The sequence below is a fragment of the Zingiber officinale genome, chromosome 2A (assembly GCF_018446385.1).
Source record: "Zingiber officinale cultivar Zhangliang chromosome 2A, Zo_v1.1, whole genome shotgun sequence".
Classification (NCBI taxonomy): Eukaryota; Viridiplantae; Streptophyta; class Magnoliopsida; order Zingiberales; family Zingiberaceae; genus Zingiber; species Zingiber officinale.
This window is the reverse complement of record NC_055988.1, coordinates 129,788,154-129,815,711: the sequence shown is the minus strand read 5'-3', so window position 1 is coordinate 129,815,711 and position 27,558 is coordinate 129,788,154. Positions and strand designations below refer to the sequence as shown.

At 35.5% G+C, this 27,558-nt stretch overlaps 1 protein-coding gene across 1 annotated transcript; it reads right to left on the bottom strand.

The window, feature by feature from the left end:
- On the bottom strand, positions 1 to 26,796 carry LOC122042316 (protein STRUBBELIG-RECEPTOR FAMILY 6-like). The gene is made up of 16 exons (XM_042602355.1): positions 26,428 to 26,796; positions 24,636 to 24,768; positions 24,482 to 24,553; positions 24,347 to 24,418; positions 24,197 to 24,268; positions 24,052 to 24,123; positions 23,651 to 23,722; positions 23,495 to 23,560; positions 23,358 to 23,423; positions 22,972 to 23,276; positions 17,198 to 17,475; positions 7,383 to 7,654; positions 3,164 to 3,299; positions 636 to 772; positions 393 to 549; positions 1 to 309 (listed from the first exon to the last, which is right to left on the bottom strand). Exons 1-16 carry the CDS (start codon positions 26,531 to 26,533, stop codon positions 199 to 201), a joined length of 2,127 nt encoding a protein of 708 aa, XP_042458289.1. The 5' UTR covers positions 26,534 to 26,796; the 3' UTR covers positions 1 to 198.
- Between the last annotated feature and the right edge of the window lie 762 nt (positions 26,797 to 27,558).

Sequence of the window (27,558 nt, the reverse complement as noted above, 5' to 3'; positions counted from 1 at the left end):
TTTACCTCACCAAAGAGTTTTCCTTGAACAATGAGAATTACACTTGTGTTTCATTACAGCAGGAAAATCTTCATCCAAAGTGTCTTTAAAATGAGGCGTCGATAAGAATAAGACATATAAATACATTAAGGCCACAGAAAGAACTTATAAACATCACAAAGAAGATTTAACAGGATTGCAGCTAAATTATCTATGCAATTACACATAATCTTCCTGTTCGTCCATTCGCTTGCTTGAGTTAGCCCTTTGAACCAAGCGAACTAAAGCTTGCACCACTTCGGACATGGGTGGTCTGAATTCTGGTTCAGGCTATTGCCGGCGAGAAAATTCAGCTTATTGTTTAGTTTGCTTATAAAAGAAGGGAAACAAATATCATCAACTGAGACCTTTACCTGAACACACACAGCAATTACATCAGCAAATCGAGAAAGTGATTTTGCAGGGTATAACCCCTTGAGGCCAGGATCAACCATACTATCCAGTGCATCGATGTCGTGGAGCTGAGGAGTAGCCCATCGAACTAGTGATTGATCAGCTCGTGTTCTTGAGCTGTAAGAAGGTTAGGACATCATTTAACCTGTTCTACATGGGTTATGAGAGTGAGTTTGCATTAAGAGATGACTTCAGTTGTGTACCTGTCAAAAGGTTTTCGTCCCGTTAAAAGCTCTAGCATCACAACACCAAAGTTGTACACATCACTCTTCAAAGTGTACTGGCCTGACATGGCAACTTCAGGTGGATTATAGCCAGATGCCATATTCTCTTCTGATGCCTATATAATTTTTTTTTTTAAAGAAAATCAGCAAATCGAGAGAATTCAGGGAAGGAAACTAGACTTAAAGTATGCTCTGGGTGTTTCAAAAGGACTGCCCACGAGGTAACATCAATCTTGGTAGTAATTAGTAACTATATCAAGCGAGCTCTGATTAATTAGGCATGCCATAGCAGCAACAAGCACACAATTATAACATGTATATTTTCATGCCACGAATTATTTAACATGATATTGAAAATAAAAAAATATCTGATCAATGAAAAGTAAAGTACTCTAGTTCCCTTATATACGAAGAAGGGAGACGTACAAAATTGTGCAAACTATAAGGGTATTAAACTAATGAGTCATACCATGAAATTTTGGAAACGAATAATAAAAAGGAGATATAAGGACGGAGACTGCGATGACCGAAAATTAATTTGAATTCATATCCAGAAAGTCTACAATAGAAGCTATATATCTACTCTAGCAACTAATTGAAAAGTATCGGGAGCAAAAGTAAGATTTACACATGATATTCATTAATTTATAAAAAGCTTATGATAGAATCCTAAAAGAAATTATATGGAAAATTCTAAAAAAAAAAATGTTAACGTAACATATATTTAACTAATTGAGGATATGTATTAGAATGTAACAACTAGAGTTAACATTTCAAGCAGATTACCTAAAGTATTTCCAATAAAGATAAGGTTACATTAAGATTAGCTCTTAACTTCCTATCTTTTTACATTAATCATGAACGAACTACACATTCAAGACACAAGGTGCAAATTTGCACATAATATTATTTTGGTACATGAGGCACGTAAAGGAGTAAATGTTAAATTAGAATCTCGGCAGAAAATACTATAAGAAAAAGGTTTTAGGCTTAGTAAAATAAAAACTGAATATATGAAATTTAAGTTTAGAAATATTAGACGTAATGAGACAATTGTGAAGATAGGAGATGACAAGTTGTTTGGAATTGAGAGCTTTAAGTGTTTAAGATCAATTTTGCAAAACGATGGAAGGATTGAAAGAGATGTCTTATATAGAATACAAGGTTGAAATGAAGGAGAGTGTCGGGTGTTTTATGTAATCGTAAAGTATTTCTAAATCTTAAAGGAAAGTTCTATAAAACGACGCATGTTATATTATATAACGCTGAATGTTAGACTATGACTCAAGCACATGAGCAAAAGATAAGAACTGCAGAGATGAGAATGTTAAAGTAAATGTGTGAACATGCAAGAATAGACAGAATAAGAAATGAGAGTATTAGAGAGAAAGTCAGAGTTGCATTTATTGAGGAAAAACTCTGAGAGACATGTTTAAGATGATACAAATATGTACTTAGACAATCAATAAATGTTCCAATTAGGTGATGTGAAACAATGACAAATATACACATCAAACGACGAAGACACGATAAAAAAAAGACTTTGGTCAGCAATAATAAAACAAGATAAAATTTATTTAAGTATAGATGATGATATAGTACGGGATAGAGTCCAATGGCGTAGAAGGATTCATATAACCGACTCCACCTAGTATGATAAAACTTAGATGTTGTTGCATAGTTTCATACCACAAGCTCTCTATAAACAACTAGCTCTATGTTAGTGATCAAAACAATTAATTTTAAAAACAAAAAAGTGAAGCCTTATTTGGTTCAAATGTATATGCAGGCACATTTTTTTGTGAATATATGTAAAGGTAGCAGAGTATTAAATTGTTTTTATTACTCGCCATACTTGAACATTTAACTTGTCAGTGCTGTTGTCAGGTACATATATGAGAAATATTTGTTTCAATTCATAAGCGACTCCTAGACATATTTCTGTGTTAGACAACAAACTAGATAATTAGTCTATGATCCAAATATCTGGTATGGCTTGATCTGGTACAGCTTGCCATGTTCTCACTGGATTTTCTATATTTATAAACAGATACTAGTAATGTCAATAAGTATCCAGCCCCTTTTTTATCTTTGATTTGTGGAATGGGCAAGGCCATATTGGTTGATGTTAAAGAGTAATTGAGATTACCCAATGGATCATCTAAAAATTATATCAACATTCATCAGTCTGTGTAATGATCACCGTGGAAATCCTCAGTAAAGGCAGAAAAGAGGTGAAGAAAAGTGAAAACCGCCTGCTGCACATGACCAAAAGAACTGACCAGGAACTGTAAGGTACCGCTCTCTAAGAGACTACAATATTCAAGATCCGAAATTAATCATAAAGTTATTAGAGGGGAACAAGTAATCTGTTCATTCACTAACCAACTGTTTTAACACAGTCATCAATCGCACTTCTAAGATAAAAGTAAGAAAGGACACCATTCTACTTTGAGAATCTTTTGGAAACTAATTCAAACCAGACATACTAATTAATCAAACTTCACCTGAAATTCGGCATCAGGAATAAGGCTTTCAAATCCACAATCTGAAAGGTGTGGGTTGAGTTCCATATCTAACAAGATATTGGATGACTTGAAATTTTTATGGACTAGAGATGGTGAGCAGACCTCGTGTAGATATCTGAGGATACAATTTTCAATATGTTTCAGTTAATAAGAGTAAAAGGTAAATTATGCCAGAGAAATGCAGGGGTTCAATTGAAATGAAAAAATGCAGCAAAAAAAAGTTTCAAATCAACTTCAGGAAATATTTGATTCAAATTTAAGAGTTACAAATATGTATATACATATAGTCACTAATTGCTATGCATCTGATAGATAGATATCATTTGACTTTTTGCATAACTGAAAATTATAAGTATTAAAAAACTTCCTCGTGTGTTACAATGCACCTAAGACTTAGCTCAAAAGACTCGGTGACAAATGGTTACAGAGGACATCAACATAACTAGTCATTCAAGCTAAGAGCTAACAGTGGAACACCTACTCAGTTATTAGTAAGGTAAGAGAAATAGTTGAGGCAAAAAATCCACCAAAGCAATCACACAAATAAGTGTCAAAACACATCAGACATAAATGACCAATCATTCTAACTGAGACTCTCAAGCTCAAATCAAACAGAATCCTGGAGATAATATGACAATAGAATATAATTTTGAAGAGAATTAAAGTGCAACAATTTTGAACTATATTACTCAAACTTGGATACAGATATCTGACATGGATATGAATCCAAATGTTTCACATGTGATTTTAAAAAAAAATGAAACATGGGAACTAGTTAAAAGAGCGTATGGGAACACAATGGATCTTCAAAATATGTAGATGTTTAATTGTTTGTGTTTATAATAAATATGATATAATTATATAAATTTATATAATATATAATCAATGTTTGTGGTATATATAATATTATTAGTAGTATATACTGTGTATATATATATATAATATTTGAAAAGTAAAAAAAGTTTTAGATGGCTTTTAAAGATGATCTCTATCCTTTATAATCATCCCCTCTCTCTTCTCCCAACTCTCCCTATTCTTACAATTGCAAGTCTCCTTTTTCTACGATTGCCTGCTTGCTGCCACCTAGCACCCTACACTGCATGGCTTGCATTGCTTGCCTGCTACCCCACCCACCTGCTTCCACCTCACTATAGATTCTCAAGCTTATGTGAGGGCTTGATTCCAAGTTAGGCTTTTTTTTTTTCTTCCTCTCCACTGCTTCCCTTTTATCTTTCTTCTTCCTCTTATGTTCCTTCTTCCTCGATTATTCTTTGAGGAGATGTGAGTCTGACGAGCAAGAATTGTATTTCTTATTCATGCCTACATCGTGTTCACACACATATGAGAGTGAGAATCAAAGAGTTCAAGTATCAAAAGTTACAAGTCACTGTCTTTCAGATGAGCCTCTTTTAGATTAGACAGAAACTTCTTAATATGAAAATAAATTGCTTGTATAATACATGAAAAGTGATTTATGTTAATTCAGTGTTCCAAATATGAAAATAAATTGCTTGTGAAGGTACAAAAAGCACTATATATAACAACACTAGCATTATATTACAACTCAAGTATTTGCCATATCAACATTTGTTAGCCATTCACTTTTTTTTTGTAATCTACTATCCAACTCTTCGAACCAACTAATCCTGGAGGTAACCAATCCAACCCCACGGAAGTTTTCCACCGGCCATAAATGTAAATCGGGAAGCACTCCCAGAGGCTCATCCAAGCTGCCAACTTTCTTAGGTTTGTCATCCCAATACACCATAGCTGGGATTCAAACCTTAAATGTCTGGTTAACCACTTGAAGGCCTAACTGCTGCACCATAGCCCCGAGGGCAAGCCATTCACTTTAAATTATCTTAGAAGTGAAATCAATTGTGAATTACCTGTGTGAAGTGGGTAAAATTACCACTAATTCTAATGTTGTTAGATGCTATCTTGAGATGATTAGAAATAGTGTGAACAAAGTTTAAGACAAGTGCTTTGGATTTAACCGATGTAAAATCGACTTGTGTTTGGTCAAATTAATTAATAGGCAGAGACTGTGTCAAAGATAGATTGGCCATTTTGGCCAAGCAATGACAGAGCACTTGCTTTGAAGCCTTTTATAAATGGGGTCAAGGGCAACATTAAAAGGACTTTTGCAGGCTTACTGCAGTGACAGTGCTCTTGGAGAGGGCAATAACTTGTTACCACTGCACTTTTGACTAAGCATAAATCTTCCCCCAGTCCTCTCAACCCTGGTACAAATTGTTCTCATTGTTCTACGACACCATTATACAGAACTCAGCTTCATCTCATTATAAATACTAAAATGTCCAAATCCTATCCAACCTTTAATCACCTTGGACAAGCTGCTTGCACCTCATCTGACCTCAATCCACTTCGACTGCTTTATACAGCCTAGCTACATTGAACTTGACACATATCCCTACTCGGCTGAACTCCCCCAACCCACTCTTTCTTATTGACTTCCTGTAATCGAGGTTCAACCTAGTGCAAGTGACTAGCATGCTTCTATATCTGTTATAATTTCACTCGTAATATGTTGATGTCATCTTTGGGAAAGTGATAGGCATCGAAACATGAGGTAGAGAAGAGAAGAGATTGATTAAAAAATCATCTCACTAACCACTAAAGAAATTCAAAGCTTCAACCAAGCAGAGACGACACAAGCCATGAGCTCTTCCATTGCAAATGAAAGGTACTAAATTCTGGAGCCACAAGCCCAGAGGTCCCACCTGATTCTGTGGTGAAAAGCATCAAATTAATGTTAAGATGCAGCGAGATATACTTGCAAACTGCTAGAGAAAATTTTAATGCAGTTTGTGCAACAGTAAGCAAGAGTAACACTTTGTAATACTTGTGGCAAAAAAAAAAAACGAAATCGCTCGCCCCCCGCGGCCCCGCAACACCCAACCCCAGGCCATCACGAGGGAGGTAAATCACAGCAGCCGAGCAGGCAAGTGGTGGTGGGGTGAGGTGCACAGGGTCCAGGGATTTACGTCCCGACAGCCCTACAGTTCGACCCCGCGACCTCATGTGGCAAGCATGCCACCACTTACCAATTCGGATGACTTGTGGGGTTAACACTTTGTAATACTTGATATGAGGGAGGGAGGATAATGTAGGCGTACACATGACCTCAAGATAACAACCATTACATGGAAAAGTTGAACATTTCGTTCATGTGTCACCCTGCTTTTAGGCAAGTGCTCAGTTTCAGGCCTATAAAAGGTGCTCTTTTGGAGGTGTATCAACATCCCACTTTTGACTAAGCTAGCTTCATACCAAAGATCTTTCCACCCTAGTGCAACTAGTTCTCATTGTTCTACCACAAGACTCTACAAAGCATAGCTTTGTCTTATTACAATTCTAGCAAATTCCAAATCCTTTCCCACCTTCAATCACCTCAGAAGAGTTGCTTGCACCACACTCAACCTTAACCCACTTATACCAAACTCTATGATTTGGCTACTGAGCCAGTCCTAAATGGCTATATCCAAACTTAACCAAATCTCTCTCCTCTAGCCAATCACTTAATCGAGGTCCAAACTAGTGCACACTGGCATACTTGTATATCTGCAGTAGTTTCACCATAATACTCAACAACGTTCATAATATTGTGCTAGTTAAGTAACTTGCTTATAATCTTCTTTGAATTAACAATGTGGTCAACAACATTTTGCTCACATATTTATGATCATTTTAGTTAAATTATGAACTTTGAGTTTTTCATTATTTTTCTGTTATGTCTAGATAAACCAAACACAACTATCACCATATGGGCGTAGATGAATTAGAGAACGGAAACTAACAAAGAAATTGATGGTTCTCTGATTTAAACAAGCCCAAAATAGGCAAACACAAGATGTAAGAAGACCCTGAAGGAAGAGGAGGATGAAGAACATTGCTTGTAAAATTGGTCCAAAAGCTAATGCACATAATGAGTTGAGGATGTTGAATATCACCCATTCACCCATGGACTGAATCCAAAAAGGGTCCACATAACACATAAAAATGTCATTGTTGCAAAATCATTTGGATAGGTATATTCCCAATGAACTTTTCTAATCAACACAAAGCATCATTTGATATTAATTCTTGATAAAAACAAACTGTAGGATCAATGATGTGGTTAGTGAAATGATTTCCAGATTAAAATGTAACAGAAAACAATAATAACTTCACTTACTCTAATCCTCGTGCGGTGCCAAGGGCTACTTTGACACGAGTATTCCAGCTCAGTGACTTGCTGTTCTCATCTGAGAGGTGAAGCAGATCATGAAGAGAGCCATTCTTATAGAACTCATATACCAGTAAATGTTGTCCATGCTCAGAGCAATAGCCTACAAGTTCACTCAAATTTGGGTGATGCAGGTGTGAGATATTGGAAACCAATTCAATGAAGTCATCCGATGACTGATTAAGCAAAGCTGAAGAATTTATTTTCTTTACTGCCAGAACCTACCAAAGTGAAATTTGTGTTATTTCATTTCATTCTAAGAACAGAAACTTGTAAACATGAATCTGTAAGAGAGGAAAAACATTGATGAATAAAGAGTCGGTTATATAAATGTAACTCTATTAAAGACATGCATTAGTTGAATCATGTCCAAGAAAATTTTAATGATAATATATATATATATATATATATATATATATATATATATATATATATATATATATATATATATATATATATATATATATATATATATATATATATATATATATTATACTGATAGAGAAACAGTATATTGCGCTAAAATCAAGCATACTTGATGTTTCTATACAAACAAATGATATCAACCAATGTTTTAAAAAGTATTCCCAAGCAGTCAATCCTAGGTAGACATATACAGTTGAAATTAAAATATATATGTATACAAATATTTTATATTGATAAAAATAATTCATAATTATTTATACTAATCAAAATCCATCCAATTCAGGAAAATACGTCTACCAGTCATACAATATAAAACATATAACATAGCAATGTAGAATATGATATATTTATCAGCAATCTACATATAATTAATGTCTTTATCACTTAGCAAAATAAATGTCCTTTGCAAATGTTTAAGTTAACACTTTTGAATTATGCGTGATCACATCAAAAACTTGGTTTATTGTTTCACGATCGCAAGAAAGATTCTTCTTGAACATAGAAAAGGCACACCAAAGGTCCACATTAGATTATCAAATGAACCAAACCAATTTTCTTCCCTTTTCATTGCATTGTGGTTCACTAGCTCGCATATGCAACCACTTGGCCCACCTATGCGCCTGAACCACCTAAAGGGACTACATATTGCATATATGATGCAGTCCCTTGACAAAACACCTAAGTGACTGCATATGCAACCACCTAGATCCTTTTCAGAACAGTGATATCAATTAGAAAACTATGGAGGCGCATTCTTGTGCATGATATTCTTTTTACATTTTCACAGTAAATATATATTTGCATTGCTCAAGTAGATCAACTAAATTTAATCCAAATTTATTAGGGCTTATTCAATAATCTATTTCTGTATGAGGAAATTAAAGATCCTATTAGGTTTTTCAGTATTTTATTTGATGAAATTTACAGGATTTATCATGATTTAAAATTTCGACCTATGCCGAGTTTTTCGCGGATCGGAACGATACGATTTTAGTATCATATAATGTCATATCGATATGGTTTCAGTATTTTTTAATATAAAATATATTAATTAAAAATAAAAAATTAATTTAAATATTTTTAAAAAAATGAAATTTTAACATTTTTATATGATAAATAAATATAAATGTAAATTTTATTGCATATTTTTAAAATTTAAAAAATAATAAAATATATATGTTAAATTAATAGGATAAATTTGTTAGGGTTTGATTACATCTGTTTAAATCATCATCCCATTTATAGTGAGGAGTTGATTATAATTATTAAGTTTTTTTTTAGTTTTCCTATGTTTTAATTAAAACCTTGAACATCCCTACCTCCGCAGGTCACCGCGTGCCGAGCGCAACCCATCAGGATCACTACGTTTGAGGGCCCGCGAAGTCGCAGCACTTCCGCGACCAAGGGCGGAGCCAGGTTGAAGGCTACCCGGGCTGTAGCCCGGGTAGCCTTCAACCTTGACAAAGGGATTTGCTTTAGATTTACTATTGGAGAAGCAAAAATAATGGGAGAGAAACGAGAAATAGCCCGGATGACGGTGTTGTCGTTGATGCTTGTAGCCCACCTCCCACGATCAGCCCAGGTAAATCATCCGGGCTGGCTCCGCCAGTGTCCGCGACCCTACAATGGTCACCGGGGGCCGCAATGCTTCTGCAACCCCGTAGAGGTCACCATAGGGTCGGCGCTTCCGTGACCACAAAGGGGTCGCCGGGGTCGACCCCGCAGCAACTGGTGGTGCTGGCAGCGGTTCCGGTGTCGACCGACCGGCGGAACGGTAAGTTTCACTCATTTTGCCTGGCACGGAACCGTATTTAAACCTTGGGTCTTATTATTAAGTGTTCTACCCTGCACACACAAACCATAACTTTAGGCAACACACCATTCTTCCTCTTTTGTCCCTTTTTGCACCTCCTTCCTCAAAGTGTCATAGAAAACTTTTCTTAATTCCCTCTAGGATTTCAATATGTTAGTCCCTCAACCTGTACCTTAGACTAGGCGTAGGGTTGCTTGATTCTACATCTTCTGTCATATTCTAATAGGTCATGAAGAGTTGTTTTCTACCTTTCACCATTACCACCTATCTCGATATATGACAATTCAGATGTCCCTACTAAATTGCAAGAATAGTTGCATAATTCTTCATCATTAATAGACAAACCCTTATATGATCCATAGTTACACAAACTTATTGTCCCATATCATCATTACAAAATCATTGAATCGTCGTGCAACTTATTATCCCACTCTTCGTGTAGTTTAACATATAAAGATAAACGCAACCATGGAGTTTGTGAGTCTAATATGGTCTATTAAGGCAATGAATGATTTGCTTTTAGTGTTCTATCTAACACTAGCATCATCTCTTAACTAGTCGATCGTCATCTTGGGCATCTAAGGCCAAAATGTTAAAGATAGTGTCCTAAGCTCATTCAAATTGTAAGAGAGAATTACTGTACAATGTAATTTCATAATTATAACTTTTATTTTATCTATCTTAAATCTGTGCGACTAAAAGTGTTACTTTAGTGATAGATTAAGAGATAGGAGACACTCCGAAAGCACATAATTGTTGAAATAGCTTCTATCTTCTTATAGTGATCTAGAGAATAGGATATCAACATAATCTCTTAACCAGTTGATCCAATATTCACTCATTTTTTGTTCATGCTAACCATGCTATAAAAAAACCTCTACATGAGTTTACTTATGAAGTTGCCCACATTTATGCAAAGAGGGAGTAAATAGCGTTGTGATTGCATAAAGAATATTGATGTATGTGATTCATACCTATATTTCCAACCTTGTTTGGCATTTGTTTCCAACATTACATGAGCATATTTACATTTATTTCTAGCACCTTCATGCATTTTCATATTTATAGTTCAGAAGACTGCTCGTTTGCACTTTATGTTGACAGGGCATGAAAATCTCGGCTTTTGGATGCGTTTGGAGACGGATGGCCTTATTCCAGTACCATACATGGCCTACCCGTGGTCCATGCCACGATTGTGTATAGAAGTGTCAAAAATGAACCCAACCCGAGTCAACCCAAAAAAAAATCGGATTCAAGTTGGGAGTTTTCCGATTCAGATTGGAGTTTTTAGGTTGGTTTAGGTTCGGGTCGGGTTGGCCTGAATTTAGGATTTAGGGGTTTTTTGGGGGGTTAAATCAAATTTTATTTTAACAATTAAGATGTTTTATGTACATAAATAGTTATTATAATAATGATGAAATATTGAGATAAAAGTGAAGATAGGAAAGTAACAAAAAAAAAATATTGGATTGGACGGGTTATTCGGGTTGATCAGGTTATCCAGGTTCGGGTTTAAGAATTTCGGGTTGAATTCAAGTTCAGGTCAGGATTTTTTTAGTAACCGATCTTCAACCCGACCTGAACTCGCCCGAATTGACACCCCTAGTCGTGTATCATTCTTCGAGGCAAAACACGCATCGAAGCAATAACACGAAGTCCAAGGCCAAACACGGCCAAGCTGTGTTAGCCGACATGGTTGTGCCAGAATCTACCTCCTCCAGAGTTGCAACATAGGGAGCAACACGGCCTGTACAAGTTCTCTAACACAGCTGTAGAGCGCCGAGACATTTCACCCTAATTAAAAGAATTCAGTTGGAGACCGAACAACCTCAAAAGCTATAAAAGGAACCAAGGGGTTCCCGCCATAGGGATTGAAGAATACGGGGTGAGTGACAGAAACCCTCCTTGGGAGAGTCGTCCTGCAAGGAAGTGGAGATTGCAACGCAACCAAGGAGCGATTAGAGATCTTCCGAAGACATCACTGTGTGCCTTCTAAACCTAATTGTTATTTTTCATTGTAGAATTATGCCTTTGGCTTGTAACTCCATCGCCATAGAGTAGTCTCCCTAAATCTAGGATTAGGGAATAACTAGATGTTTTGTTTGATGAAATAAATACATTGATCCTCATTTTGTTTATGACGCATATGAATTATGATTGGTTCTAGTTTGTTTCTCTCCATCCATCATTGTTGCTAGATTCAACTTAGATAGTAACCTCGTCAGGATTGACCGAGGGATAAACCCTAGCCGTAATCATTGCATATAAGCATATGATTGGATCAACAGAGAATAAGAGACGCCCTTATCAGCGAACCTAATCTCTGACCTCTAGAACCAACTTGAAGGTTCTTATCACGAAGTAAGGTAGCATCTTCAGATTCGTGGAGCTCTAGTGACAAGAGTTTCCTTGAAAGCGACACAAAAGTGGTTAACTATCACAAGGCTTTCACGATTCGTCATAGAACTTAAAGGTCTATCCTAATCCACTTTATGAGTTGCGATCAATATAGACACATCAGTGTTTTCGTGCTTCTCTTTACTCTATAGACACATCCGCTCATTTTTGGACAAATCCCTTCATCATATACATCGAGCTAAAAGGACTTGCATTCGTCAACATACATCATAATGAAACTGAAACCCTAGGATTTCCTTCCTAACTAGTTTTCTCACCGTTTTCTCTCAATCTCTTTTGGTTATTTAGCACAGCACATCTTTTCTGGACCTTCTAAATAATCTGCTTCACAAGTATTTTGGTACCAACACTTGACGACACCATGCGCTTGTGGTTTGCACACATCAAATATGCAAGCTAAGCCAATCCCCAACTAAATTTCAAGTCATGTCAAAATATATTGATTTAACTAAATTCAGTCAATATGTATACTTCTTACAGGGGTCATTTAGATAGTAAGATAAATTGTTACCTTTTTTTGTTATATGCATTTTCACCTGTAAATATTTATACGGATTTATGATAGGCTTAGGAGTGATTAATTTAACTAATAAGGAATAGATTCAAGTTAATCTGAATTGATTGGTTAGGTTAATTAATTAAATATAATATAGTAAATATACACAGTACATTTCAGCATCTGATTTTATAAATAATTTGTCAATATAAATAATATTATTGTTCGAAGAACTATAGATAACATATACAACTACATATGAGTCTACATGCAACATATTTGTTATGCAGTGCCTTGCCAACATATTGCTTGCATGTCTTTTAAATCTTTCCACTGATGTAACATTTTATGTCTTATTTCTTAGCTTCATCCAAATCTATGTAGCTCCCACCCTAGCTCTCTCTAGCTCTTCACTAAATTAATCCAAGTACCCTAACTACTCTTCGGCATAAGATATACCTTTATTAGTCTGTCAACCTACTCAGGTTAATTTGTCTTCGAACTCTTTCTAACATCAACACTTGGCATGCATAACAAACTTACCTAGAGCACTTCGAAAAGGTGAGCTTACCTTCATAATGCATCTCATCGTCAATTTCCAAGAACTCTCTAGCATCAATACTTGCTATGTTTGACAGATTTATGTATAACTCTTCAACATGGCAAGTATGATATAATTATGCATCTCATCATCAATTTCATTTATTTCAAACATTTAAGCCCCTCCTTTGACAAGTGTACTGAGTCATTTTCCTTTGTGATGACCCCCATATTACACCACAAAGTTCTTAGTAAATTTTTCATTTTAAGCAATTCATAGATCAGATGTTTGTTATTCTCTCAAGGGAAACATAGGAGATAATTACTTTTGTCTCATGATCTTCAACCTATTTATGATGTCAGATTCTTGAGGTTAAGTATCTTCCTTTAGTTGGTACAAAGCTTGATTGGCTGAAAAAGGTATATACCCAAACATCAGCATCACTGCGATGCTTTATGCAATTGCTCATATAATTCTATATATCTTCTCTTTTCCATTTCACTGTTAACCAAAGTTGGAAAGTATTTTAGATAAATGACAAAAATATCTTTCTTTGTGATAACCTTTTAAAGAAGTTTATCAGAGTAACCTTCAGATTGCCCAAGGGGAGGAAAAAATTGAACTCAGCAATCGATGGTCCCAAACAAATAACTTAACAATGGTTAAATAAACTTTTATCAATTTTGGTACAAAACAAGTCATTAAGATTATGCAAGACTGTAATCAGAATAGTGATTTTGAAATTTTACAGTAAATACAAACCATGGTTTAAAATCTCAAACTATGCTAAGGTTTCAATCTCAGACTGGAATAATACAGTTTCAGTACTGTATCGTGTTGTGTCAACATAGTTTTGATATTTTTTAAATATAAAATATATTAACTTAAAAATAAAAAATTTAATCTAAATATTTAAAATATTATATATATATATATATATATATATAGAGAGAGAGAGAGAGAGAGAGAGAGATGTCTGATATGTTGCACCCCTTGTGCGCCCACGCGTGTGTGTGTGTGTGTTGGGGGGAGGGGAGGCTAACGTGGCATGAGGGGGTCAACCCCCACCACATGGCGCTCCCTAGGCGCACAGCATATTAAAATACCCCCACCTATTTCGCGCTGCCAGCTACCGTGGGGCAACGCAACGCTTCCAGGCGCATTGCCAGCTACCTCTAGGCCAACGCAACATGTCTGTGGGGCCTCGGGCCGCACCGACACTGGCACTGGAGCCATGCCTATGCCTGTGCCAAAACGAAATATTTGGCCCGCATCAGACAAAACGGCACAAGATTTTAAACTATGGTACTAACTATATTCTTTTAACGAGGAGTAACAGGCAAGGCAGTGCATAGGCACTACATAAATATTATTTTCTAGGAGTAGATGTTGCTTATAGTTTTAAAGCTGAGATTATATTATTGATCATCTGCAACAAACAACGTAATTAGATGCCAACTGTAGATATTCTGATTATCCTACATCAATATTTGTGACCAGAAAATGGTGATGATTTGAAGCCCTTCTTGTTATTGGAAGACTCTTTCCAAACCTCATCTATTATAATTACTAGGCCTGATATCTCCTTTGTGATTGATGTTGCAAAACATTACTAGAGAGAAGCAATCCTTGGAACCAGTGTTAAGTATAACATCTAAAACTAATACATTTTCTGACAAAGGCTATGTTGGATCTATTATTGATACATTTTGCACTTATGTTAGAGGCAAGATGGAAAAGGAAGTAATTAATGTTGTAGCTCGCCCTACTATTTGAATCAGAATATAGATTTATGACAGCTTATGAGATGCTGTGGATCAAGTCTTTACTTGATGATCTCAGATTAGAAGTGATGAGCAAATGAATCTACAACCTAATAACAATCACATGATCATTAGCTTGCATGCATTCAGTGTTTCACAAACCTACTAAATACATTAAAATTTTAAATATTCAAAATTTAAAATTTAATCTAACATTGGCAAATATTTTTTCATGATCCAACTTTTATAAAGAAGAGATCCAAAGAAATTATTAATTGTTTAACTTTTTTTTGTCCTCTTTTGTGTTTTCAAAAGATTAAATTAAAAAAATAATTAGAGTTCGACAAGTCTCTTTGATCAAATAAAAAAAATATTTGATTAAATTAAAAAATCTATAATTCTTAATTACATAAAATTATTATTTTTTAAATCTATTTTCAAATGTAAATGTGATTTTATTGAAAATCTTAACCTAAAAGTTTCAAATTATAGTTGAGTTTAAATCAAATTTCATATATTTGATTTTTAAAAATTTAAATATAATATTTTACATCCTAAAATTTTGAATCTCATTATTTTTAGTCCACCTAATAATTATAGTTAGGTGGAAGAAACAAAGCTAAATTAAAATTAAATGATAGAATTTTAAGTATCTAAGAGTATTTTATTTAGGTTTTTACTAAACTAAATATAAAAAAGTAATGTTTAATTCTTTATTAAATGCTTATAAATAAATTTTAAACATAATTACATAAATTAATAAAAATATAAATTCATTTTAAACAAAATTACATTATTAGCAATCAAAGCTTCTTGGGCTCGTGCTTTCAAATATGAAAACACTAATTTTGCTTAATTTAAAAGTAAAACATGCTAAGTTTATAAAGCACTAGAGAAGGTCTCATTTGCTCTAGCATTTTACCTGCAAAAATTGAATAAATTATAAATGTAAATATTATAAAATGAAAAAAAAACTATAATTTAAACTAAAATTAAAATTAAAGATTATAAGCATTTTAATTATAAAAACTGAGATAATTGAATAAATCATAAAGAAAAAAACATATATTAACAATATAACTAATTATTAATTTAATAATTAATTAAAATAAACAATGAAGTAAAAATTACTTATATTAAGTAAAATTAATTATGGTATTATTAATAATTCAATTAAATAAGTATCAAAATCATATTAAAATAGTATAATATGGTACTAATGTAGGGTAAATCCGATCGAGTAATCGCCCTATCTGGCCTTGCACGCCAGATGACACCTACCATGACAACACGACCCCATCCGGTGCCAACCTCCCTTACCCACACGAACATAGGTTCCCAAATGACGATGAATCCTAGACGAGATAAGTTGAGCGGTTTCTCCCTAACCTCAACCTTCGACCATCCTTGACGCGAGATTGACCTCAACGAGGTTGCCTACTTAGAAAGCGACATCGGGTTAATGACCACACAGCATCAAGAGTACGACCCAATGGTTGTCACCCTTAATGCAACGTCCTGCTCATGCAGTTGGTCAGCAGGTAACGCTTTGCTCATGCGGTCATCCACGCAGCCTACATAGGGCTTACATGGCAGCTTATGCGAACCTTCCCCCTCCGTGGCAATATAAGGTTCCGCAAAGGTAAATGAAGGTATGGTTTTTTTCTTTCACTTAAAGGCTAATCTTCTCCATCTTCTTCTTTAAGTTGCTACGCTCTCTCGTGCACGCACGTGAGCCTTCCCTCTCAACCTGTCGCTAACTTGACCGTCGGAGGGGTCACGTCGACAACGCCGGTCCTCGACTGACATGCTTTGATTCATAGGACGCAAGCAGCGAGCACACTTGAGGGCCTACCTCAACCACAATCCCGAAGGAAGGGGAGGAGGAACCCGAGCAAGTGAAGGACACCATCAGATAAAAAAACAATATTGTTCCCATCTTAGTCAAAGACTGAAATTCTGGTATGATTCAAAATTTTAAACCTTATTGCTCTCATATTTGAAGCTATGATATGTTGTTAGCTTTTGGAGATCCATATACATGGAGACAGTCATTGAATTGATAGATAATAAAATCCCAATTTTCTACTTCTCCAATTGGTTACCATACCAACTGCTTCTATCACATATTCACTTTAAATGACTAAATGTTCCCATAATTCACCCTTAAAGTTTGACTTTCTTTTTAAGAGAAAACAGACATCTAAAATTGACATTTGCATATTATGTGAGCATATTTGAAAAAAAAAATGGAAATGAATAAAGCATGAAACAGATGGAGAAAATCTAGTTTGAAGCAAGAGATACCTTTCCATCACCAAATTGTGCCTTGTAGACACGACCAAAAGAGCCTTCACCTACAAGGTTATAAATACTGAAGCTGTCTGTGGCAATCTGCAAATCTGCAACTGAATAAATAGCTGTCTTGATTGCTAAACTGGTGACCTTCTTCGCATTGGGCTTGTCTGAAAAGTCATCTTTGTCAAATGATTTATGCCTATCAATCGGAGGAGGCTTAAGGCTTAATGGAGCTGGAGGCAATGTCCTTGCCTCAGATGAAGAGGATGTCTGGATTTTCTTCACCTCTACAAAAAATTGTTCATTGGATAAGCACATAGCAAAGTGAATGTAAGTGTAGAATATTCAATTAGGCATATACTTCAGCGAAATGGAATTTAAAGTATATGATCATTTTATGATCAGACGTCTGACAATGGCAGGAACAAATTTAAAGGGATGAGAGGCAACATCTACTGATTCCAAAGGTAACAAGTCTACTAGTTATACCTTCATTATGAGATACTAACCTATGACAAGTCACAACATAGTGCCAGTTATACAATTTAAGCATCAATTGCAACACAGAAATGAACCAGAAACATTTTTTGTTGAAATCTAAAAAAAATGAATTGATGTTTTTCAAGCAACGAAATTTTTGGTTTTTGTGAACACAATGAATTTCTTGATTAACTATTAATACCAAATAGGGCATGAAGGCAATAGGTGTCCAATTTTACTTAAAATTTGTCAATAGAAGAGCCAGTGCACCACATATGCTTCATTCCATTTGACCTGAATAATGCAGCTACCTAACCAACACTAAAATATTAAACTGCACGTGCATTCAATGTGTATAGAGGCTACATGAATGGCATCATAACATGCTTGTGGCACATTTTATTCGTGTTAAAGTGGTAAATATTGTGATTCAAGGTATGGCTATTGACACTTGTGACTAAATTGGCAATATGATGATTCTAATATATCGAGTATGCAATTTGTCGAGAAGGAATTAAGTGAAGGGTGGACAAACCTTTGCATAGGAATGTCAGATTAATGTTTGTCCGACTAGATCCAATCAATATATAAGTTAGCACCCTGCCTGTGCTATATGAGTTAATGAGAAGAGTTGGGACAACAAATATCAATAAATCAATAAGATACGGGTAGTAGTTTTACCATAATGAAGTACCAAAAACACTGTCCACGTGTTGTTTCAAGTATTAAGCGCATCTTGGCTCCCAGAACCCTACCCAGATAAAGAACTTGAACTCTAATATTGTGGATGTCTTGCACACAAAGTTGTTTGTGATCACACCAACTCCTATCTGTCACCCCAAATCCTAGTCATCTCTGCTATTACAACTATTGAATGTCTGTCAACCCTAACCTCCTCTCCTTGTCTCTTGCATCTTAATCGCGGCAGCTGGAGAGGTGAAATTGGGATGGCAAAGTCTAGATAAGATGAGCGGTGGCGTGACAGAAAGTAGAGATCTTCTACTACCATGGCGGAACATGGTGATAACAAAATTACAGCTACTTATGACAATCCTTCTCTCCAATCCAATTAAATTAGATGGATTTTGATCATGCTTGCTATTCATTCAGGCTACAGAATTGCGAAGCTACATCAATAATGGGAAAAGAAAACAAATATTCCTGATCTTGGACGCTTAGCAAATGAGACTCAGAGACTTCTCGCATCATGTAATGGTTGATCAACTCTCTCATCATCTTGGCTCTTGCACGAGGTTACCTTTTCTCCTAGATACAACTCAAAAGATTTGGGATGCAGCTACCCCCCAATCACGTAATGATGCTCAAATATATAAGCCAAGGAAAAGGGTTCATGAAACCAAACAAGTTGAGATGACAATTGCAGAGTATCTTTCTGAACTTAGTGGCTTGTGGAAAGAACTTGGGATTTTCAAGCAACATGTTTATGATTTTCTGGTAAGACTAAATGATATTTTTGATCATATAAGAATAATAGTTCTTAAGCAAGATCCTTTTTCCTCCTTACAACAAGCATATAGCTATGTGCACCAGAAAGAGAGCAGATGGAATATACTATCATATCAATTATCTTTACTCAAGGATCAGGGATGCTTATTGACTCCTCTATAGGGACAGATCTAGGAATTAGAGTTGGGAGGGACTTGAACTTCGTGAGATGGGCTGGGCTTTGGGTGTGGAAGGAGTGAGTTTTAGTGGACTAAATAAAAAATTTACATAGGTAATAATAAAAAAAATTGGGTTGGGCTAGAGCCCAGGACAGCCCTAAGTAAGATCCGTCTTTGCTCCTCTACCATAACTATAAAACCTAATGCGGTTGGAAGTGAATCTATAAGGGAAGAATAACAAAATAGTGTAATTGCTATGGGAAACCAAGACATACCAAGGACATGTGCTGGAAACTTCACGATCGTCCAATACGTGATCAATGTGAAAATTGGTGATCCACGGCCTCTAACTCAGATGTCTAAAACTCTTGATACCATGCTGCCAAGAGAAACCAATCCTTCTGGTGGACTATCTAATGAAGAACCGCAAACTCTCGGGTTTAAAATTTCAAGTTGTGCTGGAGTTTCAGTTTATGATCGGAGTGATACGATTTCAATATCATATTATATCATGTCAATATGGTTTTGGTACTTTTTAAAATATAGAAGTTCAAGCAGGATCTAATTTGAATTTATTTTGATCAATTTAAAATTAAATAAAATTTATATATAAAATAACTTAAATCATTTGTAATGATAGATTTTATAAGGTTTGAATTTATATTATTTTTTTCCTTAAAAATTTGTCTCTTACTTACATTCTTGAAGATGTTTTTTTCTCTGTTGGTCTCTATTTACCACTTGGTCTCTATTTACAAAGGGAAAAAAATAATCGGAAACAAAGTTGCAAAGGAAAGAAAATAAGGGGGGAGGAAAGAAAAAAAAAATGACTATCAATTGGCTGCATCGCGACCTCACAGAAGCCTTTGTGAGATCACCGCGAGGTCGTGATGGCCTCACAGCTATGAGATGGTACCGATCAACAGATGGAACGGTACCCGTGCCAACATGCATGGCTCGGTGTTTCAAACCATGCTCTTAGGCTCCTTATACAAGAATGGAATCCCCTCCTACCACAGACACTCCACATCTTGATCTTGCACATTAAGGTATACCATTTTCATTCTTTTTTATTAGTCATTCTGTCCAAAATTGTCCATGGTAATTCTGAGAACTTGTGGATTTTAGATCTGGAGCATCTGATCAGATGATTAGTGCTCATAAAAACTTGCTCACCTATTTTTCTTGTTCAGGCGCTGAGAAATAGTCCATATAGCCGGCTGGTCTTTATTGCCTATTGTTAGGAAAGGTTCTATAACCTACATTCCTTCCACTAAGTTGCTACTTGTCTTATATATTTCCCAGTTTTCACATAATCTTCTACCTGTTAATGCTCTTACAAGGGATCTAAATTGTAAAATTTAATTTGTCCCTTCTCATTGTGTCATGCAAAAACTGAGCAATGAAAAAAATGATTGGTTGTGGTAGAGTTCATGATGGCTTATATCGACTAGTTGAAGTATATCAACTAGTTGAAGGACCTCTTTTCAAAGGTCCTACTTTATTAGGTGAATATAATTATGCTCAATTGCTCATCACTAAATTCTTCAGTAGCAATGGAGATTAGGATATCCTTCTTTTCTTATATTGAAAAACTTTATCCCACTAATTTAAGCAATGTAATGTGGAAACCTCCGTTTGTGATGCTTGCGAACTTGCTAAGCATACTAGAAATTCATATCCTTCAGTCAATAATAAAAGTTCCCCTCATAATGATTTACTCTAACATGTGGGGCCCTAGTCCGATGACCTCCTTATCTAGTTATAAATGGTTTATGACTTTTATTGATTGTTACCATAGGACAACATGAGTGTATTTGATGCATGCAAAAAGTGAACTGTTCCCCTATTTTCAATCCTACATAATGATTAGTATACCGTTTGGTGTCAAAGTGAAAAATTCACGGATTGATAGATAACGGTATCGAATATATAGAGAAGAGACACTCATGAGATTATACACCAAACTAATTATCTTAAAACTCACCCGAAATGGTGCACCTGATCTGAAAAATAGATATCTTCTGGAAATTGCTAGAGTTCTTATGGTCACTATGAATATCCCTAAAAGTCAATTGGGGGATGCAATACTTATTGTTGCCTACTATAGGATCAATATTGTGCTTAAGGGGGTGAATAGGCGCATGCAATTTTTACTTTTGTTCGTGTTTGCTTTTCTACAAAAGGTCAGTGCGCAACAAAAATATAGAAAGGCAACCCAACACAAATGAACAAATGCACGAACTACAGAATTCGCGTAATTCAGAACCTCTAATTCCTACTCCACGACCTATGATTCGTAATTCTCTAATTCCTACTCCACGACCTATGATTTGTAATTGGATAACTTCCGATAACACCACTATATTTTCTCCTTCTTTAGATATCTTCCAAAAGCAGGAAAACCTCTTACAATCTTTTCTTAGGACAAGTAGTGAAAAAGCAAATATACAAGTAAATACAATCAAATGACAAAAATACAATAACGGAAATTACTGAAAGAAATTGCTTTGGATTGTTGTAGGTTGCTCAAAAGGCCTTGAGATACAGTAGCACTCTCCTGAAACCAATCATGAACGATGCCTCGAAATTTCCCCAAGATCAGCTTATACAGCCCTTCTATTCGCCAGCCATAGTCAACAGCTTATTGTTGATCTATCAACTGAACCATGACACATTGTCCGTTTCGGACCTGTTCATCCACTAACTAGTTCAAGCAGTTGACTGAACTTGAGTTTAATACGACTGTGTTATTTGCTGACTGAATCTTCTGCTTGTTAGGCCATCAATCAACTGGACTTGAACCATCAATTGATTGCACCATCAGTAGATTGCTTGACCAACATCAGTTGACTCCTTTACCCGTAATCTAACAAAACCACAATTTTGTGATTTCAAGTTCACCAGTTGAATGGCACTGATTCAGCCACACCAAAGTTGAATCTATATGTCAAGAGATCCCATGTCTTTAGGACTTCCTCATTTGCCTGATATATATCGATCTTAACCTACTAGGACTTTAACCTTGCCTAGTATCGGATTAACCTGAATCAGACTACCCACTTGCTCAACCTCAAGCCAACCTTGACGAACCCAAACTTCCACTTCAACCTTGAATACATTTGTAACAAACTAGGATTTATAATATCTTTGAATCTACTTCAGGGAAGTATTATATGGACCTAATTGTAAATAAGTAAGGTCTACTTGAATTTGTAAGTATACAAATCATAGGGTTATAAATAGCTGTTATACACCTATTGGGATATATAATGGGATTACATTTAATGGGTTATAAATAATGTTATACACCTAAATAGCAGTTATCAATGCTGAACTTTACAACTTCGATTACATTTGTAGTTGCTTGTTTTATTAGTAATTACCAGTTTTTGAACTCATACTTCAATTTAGGTGTGCATTTTGGTGATGTTATTCTAAGAATTAAATGGTAGGATTTATTTAATTGGAATTTCTTACAATCTTATTATTTGATCTTACAATCAAAATGGCATACTATCATTCAACCTTATTTAGGAAAGAATGACTGCCTTGGTTGGAGTGAAGCAACAAATATAAAACCACCAATAAAAAAATAAGAGCAAAGGAAGGCTAGTGGACCACAACCTTATGGAAAATAACCACCAAAAGTAATTATCTTGAGTGCAGCGAATTTACCTTTGGCATCATCAGAAAGAAGAGTGGCAAATGACTGATCATTTTTAGGAAATTGTTCCCTTGAAGGTTTGTGTGACTTCCACGTAACCAAGAAGAATGCTAGTATTCCAGCTATGACCAACACAGATGCAACAATTCCTACTATAGCTCCAGCACTAATGCTGGATTTGTTTCCACCTCCACTGCCTGAGGAATTGATACTCCCACCAGAATGTTGGTCAGGGTTGCTTTGTCGGCTTGGTGGAGGAGGGTGATAAGGTGGTGGTGGAGATGCTGGCGTTGAACTCCATGAATTGCCATCAGTTCTGTAGAATTAGATATATACATGACCGGTAAATAGAAATGAGCGTTATGCAAGAATGTAGCAGAATTCATTTTGTACTCACTGAAGACTATTTATTCTCTTTAGCTGATCAGGAATCCATCCAGTGAAACGATTATTTGCCACATTCCTAAAAGCAAGAAATGCATACTAAATGTATGATACACAAATTACTTCTTACCTATACAGATATGAACTTACAAATTCTGAAGGGGAAGATTAGCAAGAACATCTATGCTGCCAGTAAATTGGTTGTTCTCCAAATTCCTGGATAAATAATTAATTTACAACAATCATACTACTCAAGACACTGTGTTGAAATTCACAGTCAATGCTGCACAGATATAAGTAGCATACAGTGTTGCCAAACTTGATAGATTGCTAAAGCTCTCTGGAAGATCACCTGTAAGTTGATTGACGGACAAGTCCCTGCAGAACAACTCAAGTATTTGCTAAGTCTTATGATTTTTTTAACATTCACTTACATAATATCGAACCCTATACCTCAATGCAAATTGGAAACCCATCATTTTAACATTTTCAATTTTTTGGAAAAAGAATTTTACCCCATTCTATTCTATCAATATAAGTAAGATGGAATGTATGTTATGTATGGCAAATGCTAGCTTAAATATGTCAAAGTAGATGTTCCAGAAAGCATTCTAGCAGACATTATTGTCTAGTAGATGAGGCAAGTATTGAGAAACAAGTGGCAATAAAACAAGATATATGGTCCGGGAACAATAACGAATACTAACATTGTTGTGAGATTACCAAGGCCACCAAACATATCAGTCAGATTCCCCTGCAGTTGGTTATGTGCAAGATTTCTACAACAGTAAGAAATTGCTTAGTTTGAAAGTGTTAAGAAGTTAAAATGCAGACAATGGCATCGCCACTTACAGATTTTTAAGTGCCACCATCTTGGAGATTGAATAAGGCACACTGCCTGAGAATTGGTTACCGCCAAGATTCCTGCCCATTTTATCCTCATACAAACAATCACATAAAAACCAAGAAAAATGTTGATGTTGTCAACATCAATAAACTTACAGAGTCAGGAGGTTTGGAGGAAGGTTATAAGGTATTTGGTTACCACTTCCAATATTATTATCGCTAACATCACTGCACCAAGATTGACAATTAGTTTCTGAATTAAAAATATTATGAAGGATTTATCTAACTCACAATATTGTTAGTGAAGTCATGGTTTGTAAATTATAGCCTATTGTCCCAGAAAGTCCCAAATTTGACAATTTTCTGTAGCAATCCATCAGAAAAGATGTATCAGGCAAAGTAGTGATATCGCCAGGAAAAGAAAGAACAAGGTGGGGAATCTCACATCGCCGTAACAGCTGATCCTGTACATTCAATACCCCTCCATGATTGCCCACAGGGATCCCCTCCACTGGCAACCCAGTTTGTTAACACAGATGATGAATTCAAGCTGACATATATTACATTGAGAGATGAAACTGTACAAGAAACATCAAAACAGGAAAAAATGAAATCAGTATCAAAGTTTAATTGGCAGCTCCAATACCATGCTATTTTTTTGCACAACAAAAAATAGTTTCAAGAAAATACTACAACAACAACCAAGACTTATCCCACTAGGTGGGGTCGGCTATATAGATCTTTTTACGTCATTGAGCTCTATCTCCTACTATATCATCATCTATACTTAAATAAATTTTATCTTACTTTATTGTTACTAACCAAGTCTTTTTTGGTCTTCCTCTTCCTTGTTTGATATGTATCCTTATCATAGTTCACATCGCCTAACTAGAACATTTATTAGTCGTCTAAGTACATGTCCATACCATCTTAAACGTGTCTCTCGAAGTTTTCCCTCAATAAATGCAACTCTGACTCTTTCTCTAATACTCTCATTTCTTATTCTGTCTATAACACATCCACCTTAATATTCTCATTTCTACAACTCGCATCTTTTGCTCATATGCTCGAGTCATAGCTTAAACAACATAGCAAGTTTAACTGCGATTTTGTAGAATTTTCCTTTAAGTTTTATAAGTACTTTACAATGACATAAAACACCCAACACTCTCCTCCATTTCAATCATCATACTTGTATTCTATGTAAGACATCTCTCTCAATCCTTCCATCGTTTTACAAAAATGATCCTAAATATTTAAACCTCTCGGTTCCAGGCAACTCATCATCTTCTATCTTAACAATTATTTCATTACGTCTAATATTGCTAAACTTAAATTCATATATTCTATCTTTATTCTACCAAGACTAAAACCTTCACTTCTAGTGTTCCAACCAAAATTTTAGTTTAGCATTTACTTCTTCACGTGTTTCATCTACCAAAACAATATCGTCTGCAAATAACATGCACCACGGTACTCTGTCTTAAATATGTGCAGTAAGTTCGTCCATAATTAGTGTAAAAAGATAAGGACTTAGAGTTAATATTTAATGTAACCCTATCTTTATTGAAAATGCTTCCGTTACTCCACCTCAAGTCTTTACTCTAATCATTACATCCTCGTACATATCCTTAATTAGTTCATTACATCCTCGAAAATAGTTTCAAGAAAATAATAAGCGTAAATGTCAGCCAATCCCACTCAGCTAAATGGAGATAATAGGTTGTTCTATTTAAATTGTTCAAGATGTCGAGCGAAAGAGAGATTATAATTCACAAATATTGATGAAAATGTAGAATTGTGTTAGGTATGACAAAGCAAAGAGAAGAAATGAAGCGACAAATCCATGTCTGAAAATCCAACACAATGTCTCATTACGCAAGAAAGATATCCCCGCAAATCTATCCCAATACTAAAAGCTTGATTCATTCCACTTACACGATATCAGTTGTGATGGCAACAAAAAAAATCCAACCAAAACCCACTTCAGTAACCTAACCATTAACCACCGAAATCTACAATAACCATCAAGAACACGGACTATCTCCCTCTGAACAAGCGCCCACATCAGAAAAAGGAAGAAAGAATCCGACAGATGCAAGATTGAGACACCAACGCTGTAACCATCTCCTACTTACCTCTCCAGCGCAACCAAAATCCTCCCAAAAAAATGTTTTTTTAGCAAAAAAACGCTTTTTTTTTCAAGCAAAAGAACTGAGAATCTCAAAGCCGCTTACCGTCATTCTGGTTCGTGGTGCCACACACACCTGCCTGATTCCCTACCAAAATGCCGACCAAAAGAGCCCAAATCGTCACCACCTCCCTCCCTCTCCCCTTCGCCATTCTCTCCTTTCCGAGAGGGCCAGAGATGCAACCACTCTCTCCCTACCGCGGCTAGCAACTTAGCGCAGCCTACAAAGTAACAATCATCAATTTCAAAGAATACGACTTCCGATTATTCACCCAAGGTGGGTGACCAAGCTCTGCTGGCACGGAGAACGAGATGAATCCAGGGACCAGAATTGGAGTCAGGCCTCAAATCGAGGAAACGATGGCGCTCTTTCACTGTGAACTCGGTAAAATGAAAAAGGCCGCTCTTTTCTCCAGAGCGACCGACAATATTCTCACTGGCGGTGACGGGACCCGCGGAGAAGCGAAGGTAACATTGTAATTGTAGTCTTTTGAGGTTTGAATGGATCGACACCGTTGGATGGTACGCGTGACAAACAAAGGCCATGCAATTAGTCAATTTGTGTGATTTAATGACAATTTTTTTTTTAATGCAGATTTTTACGATTAATTTGGGAGGTGATGAATTGTATCCTATAAAATTTTATATCCACCGTCATGATACATTAAAAAAAAAAGTAATACTAAATAGTTAGAATCTATTCATAGGGGTATTTTAATAATATCATATGTACATATTAATTACATGTATATATATACATGTATTATGATTGATTGATAAAAATTTCTAATTGATCAAATTCTAACTAACAAGATTTACTTTTAAAAAAAATATAAATGAATCTCGTGGATAGCCTAACACCATCATTAATTTGAATTCACAGACATTTGGGAATGCTCAACGTAAGATTCAAATTCTCGTTATATGACAATTTAAGCTCAACCATTAAATGTGTCAAATTTTTCTTCTTTCGATAACTATATGGACTTCGCATTAAGCTAATTTGGTATGAGAATGTAAGAATGTTTGTGACAAAAGTTGATGGAGGTATTTTAGTCGTATACTCCTCTCAGAGTCGAATTTATCATGTGTACAATAAGTGAACACTTGCCGTAGTTGAGTCATCTAGTATTATATTTGAGAAAACTATTGGAGTGTATCTAGGTTTTTATAAAAA